A 3,484-nucleotide genomic window follows, 5' to 3' on the forward strand; every position below is an offset into this window, starting at 1 on the left:
CAGCAGCAGCAAGACGAGCAGGCTATGGCAGAGCAGCAGCAACACCATGAAGACAACCAAGCAGCAGAAGCTGCTGCACCTTTAGCTGCTGCTGCTTCCCCAACAATAAAGGTGCTTCTTATCTAACCACCATAAACACAATAGCCAGCAGCAGCAGCAGCAGCAGCAGCAGCAGCAGCAGCAAGAACTGCAGCTTGTTTCTGTGTACGCAGGAGGAGACACAAGCCCGACCCCAAGAAGCTGCTGCAGCTGCTGCAGCCTCTCCTAGGAGGCAGCAGCTGTTCAGACGGCAACACAAACATCATAAGCAGCAGCAGCAGCAGCAGGAGCTGAAGCAGCAGCAGCAACAGCAGCAACAGCAGCTGCAGCAACAACAGCAGCTGCAGCAGCAACAGGAGCAGCAGCAGCTCCAAGACCATAGACAAGACCAGTGGTCCGGAAAGGATGTGCAAAATAGTGAAGCATTAGCGGGGGCATTAGACCAGCTGCAACAGCAGCAGCAGCAACAGCAGCAGCAACAGCAGCAGCAGCAACAGCAGCAGCAGCAACNGACCAGCTGCAACAGCAGCAGCAGCAACAGCAGCAGCAACAGCAGCAGCAGCAACAGCAGCAGCAGCAACCGCAGCAGCAGCAGAGAGAACAGCAACAGCAGGAGCAGCGAAAAGAGGAGCAGCAGCGATTGCCACAGCAAGACGAGCAGCAGCAAGATAATCAGCAGCAAGATCTGCAGCAGCAGCAACAGCAACAGCAGCAGCAACAGCAACAGCAGCAGCAGCAAGAGCAGCAGCAGCAGCAGCAGCAGCAGCAAAACCAAGCCCAACATCGGAGGCTGCATCACGTCGGGAGGGTCCGCAACCCCACAAACGTGGGGTCGTTTGTTGCAGTAAAAAACAGCAGCAGCAGCAGCAGCAGCAGCAGCAAAGACAACAGCAGCAGAAACAGCAGCAAACGCCGCAGGACCAAAGGCCCGAGGAGCCCTCCGCTGCAGCAGCAATGGCAGGATGAGCAGCAGCTGCAGCAGCAGCAGCAACAGCAGCAGCTGCATCAACAGCAGCAGCAGCAGCAGCAGCAGCAACAGCAGCAACAACAGCAGCTGCATCACCCAAGGTGGCGAAACACTATCATCATCCACCGTCCCTTCGGGCATACTCAGCAGCAACAGCGGCAGCAGCAACAGCAGCAGCAGCAGCAGCAACAGCAGCAGCAGCAGCAGCAGCAACTGCAGCAGCAGCAACTGCAGCAGCAGCAACTGCAGCAGCAGCAACAGCAGCGGCAGCAGCAGCACCACCACCACCACATTCATCTACCGCTGCTGCGGCGACAGAAGGCTCTTCAAGCAGTGGCTTTACACCCACAGCAGCAGCAGCAGCAACAGCAGCTACAGCAGCAGCAGCAGCAGCAACAGGATGAGTCACCGCAGGCATTCGCCGTTTTCTCTTCTCCTCTGCATGAGGAGATTCCGCAGCAAATGCCGTACGCAATCGAGCAGCAGCAGCAGCAGCAAAAGCAGCAGCAGCAGCAGCAGCAGCAGCAGCAGCAACTACGAGCAGCAGCTGATCAGCAGCTCACGCTGCAGTCCCCTCGCTTGTCTCTGCTCGAGCGCCAGGCCTCGTTGATGCAGCGGCACCGGGAGGAGCAAGAGGCTCGTCGGCAGCAGCAGCAGCAGCAGCAGCAACAGCAGCAGCAGCAGCAGCAGCAGCAGCAAATGAAGTACAGAAGAAGCTCAGGAAGCCAGCAGCGGCTGCTTGCTGTAGCCCCACAGACAGCCCGCCGCAGCTCAGAGGATCTTAGGCTCTCGCTGCCGCGGCGTCAGCTGCTGCAGCAGCTGCAGCAGGTGCAGCAGCAGCAGCAGGAGCAGCACGAGGCGTTGCTGCAGCAGCAACAAAAACTGATGCAGCAACAAGAGCAGCGACAGCAGCAGCAGAACCAGCAGCAAATACTGCAGCAACAGCAGGCAGCACAAAGCCTGCAACAGCAACACGCGCTGCAGCAGGCTGAGCAGGGGCAGCAGCAGCTGCTGCACGAGGAAGAGGGGCAGCAACCAGAACAGCAGCAGCACCAAGACCAACAGCACCAACAGCAGCAGCAGCAGCAGCAGCAGCAGCAGCAGCAGCGGTGCTGGTCCTTCGAAGCTGCAGCAGGAACACCCCGCAGCCTCTATAGCGTCCCCTCGTCTCCGCGTTTGTCTCTCGTAGAGAGACAGTCGTTGCTTATAGTTCAGCAGAAGCAGCAGCAGCTGCGGCAGCAGCTGCTGCAGCTGCAGCAGCAACAGCTGCTGCTGCAGCAGCAGCAAAAACAAATCAGAAAAGCTCACTCCAGTCGTCATCTAACCAAACAAGGCAGCCCTGTGCTGTCCCGTTTCTCCTCTGCATCCTCTCCCTCGCTGCAGCAGCAGCAGCAGCAGCAGCAGCAACTGCTGAGATCCTACAACAGCCTGCCATCGCAGCAGCAGCACCGACAGCAACAGCAGCAGCAGCAGCAGCAGCAGCAGCAGCAGCCTCGAAAAGCCTTAACATTCCCTGGGTCCCCTTCCTCCGATAGAGTCTCTCTCGTAGAGAGACAAATTTATTTGCTGCAGCGGCAGCGGGAGGAGCGGCTGCAGCAGCAGCAGCGCAAGCGTGAGCAGGAGCTGCTGCAGCAGCAGCGTCAGCAGCAGCAGCAGCAGCAGCTGCAGCAGCAGCTGCAGCAATACGCTCTACGCAGGCCCACCAACTCATACTTAGCCCTCGCTAGAGCATCAGCAGCAACTATCAAGAGAGCACGAGAGGCTGGTGCTGCAGCACTGAAAGCAGCAGAAGCAGCAGCAGCCCGCCGCCTAACTGCCCAGCAGCAACCGCAGCAGCAGCAGCAGCAGCAGCAGCAACAGCAGCAGCAGCAGCAGCAGCAGTTACTGTCGAGGCAAGGATCAGCTGCTGCGCCGGGGATGCGTGAAGATCTCACCAGAAGTAACAGCAGCAGCAGCTGCTGCCACTGCAACAGCAATACTAGCTGTTCAGCAGCAGCAGCAGCAGCAGGTCAGACAGAGGAGGCCCCAGCAGCAGCAGCAGCAACACCAGCAACACCAGCAGCAGCAGCAGCAGCAGCAGCAGCAGCAAGTGCTGATGACCGCACCCCGCTGCTGAGCGCGCGGTCCACCCCACAAGAAGGAGACAGCCCCGTCACTCCCCGCGGAGACAGTCCCCCCTGTCTGCATGCGCAGCAGCAGCAGCAGCAGCAGCAGCAGCAGCAGCAGCAGCAAGGACAACAGCAAGCAGAACAGCTGCAACAGCAGACGCCTTACCAGCGTCTGCAGCAACAGCAGCAGCAACAGCAGCAGCTGCTGCTGCAGCAGCTGGGTGCTGCAGCAAACACTCCCGCCTGCAGCGTTGAGGACGTCTTCGGAGCAGCAGCAACTGCTGCCACTGTATCAGCGTCTGTTGCTGCTGCAGCAGCAGCAGCTGCAGCAGCTGCTGCTTCGCCTAACGTCGCACAGCAGCAAGAAGCA

General features: G+C 59.4%; 1 protein-coding gene across 1 annotated transcript in view; it reads left to right on the top strand.

Moving 5' to 3' along the window:
• Nucleotides 1–24: 24 nt before the first annotated feature.
• Nucleotides 25–3,484, top strand: part of EMH_0024120 (uncharacterized protein) — a gene marked incomplete at both ends in the record, with an annotated part of 7,542 nt that continues 4,082 nt past the window's right edge. The window contains 4 exon segments of the mRNA XM_013502256.1: nucleotides 25–111; nucleotides 213–430; nucleotides 481–547; nucleotides 551–3,483. Coding sequence (XP_013357710.1) covers nucleotides 25–111; nucleotides 213–430; nucleotides 481–547; nucleotides 551–3,483 — 3,305 coding nt within the window.

The sequence above is a fragment of the Eimeria mitis genome, genomic scaffold (assembly GCF_000499745.2).
Source record: "Eimeria mitis Houghton genomic scaffold, Emh_scaff869, whole genome shotgun sequence".
Lineage (NCBI taxonomy): Eukaryota > Apicomplexa > Conoidasida > Eucoccidiorida > Eimeriidae > Eimeria > Eimeria mitis.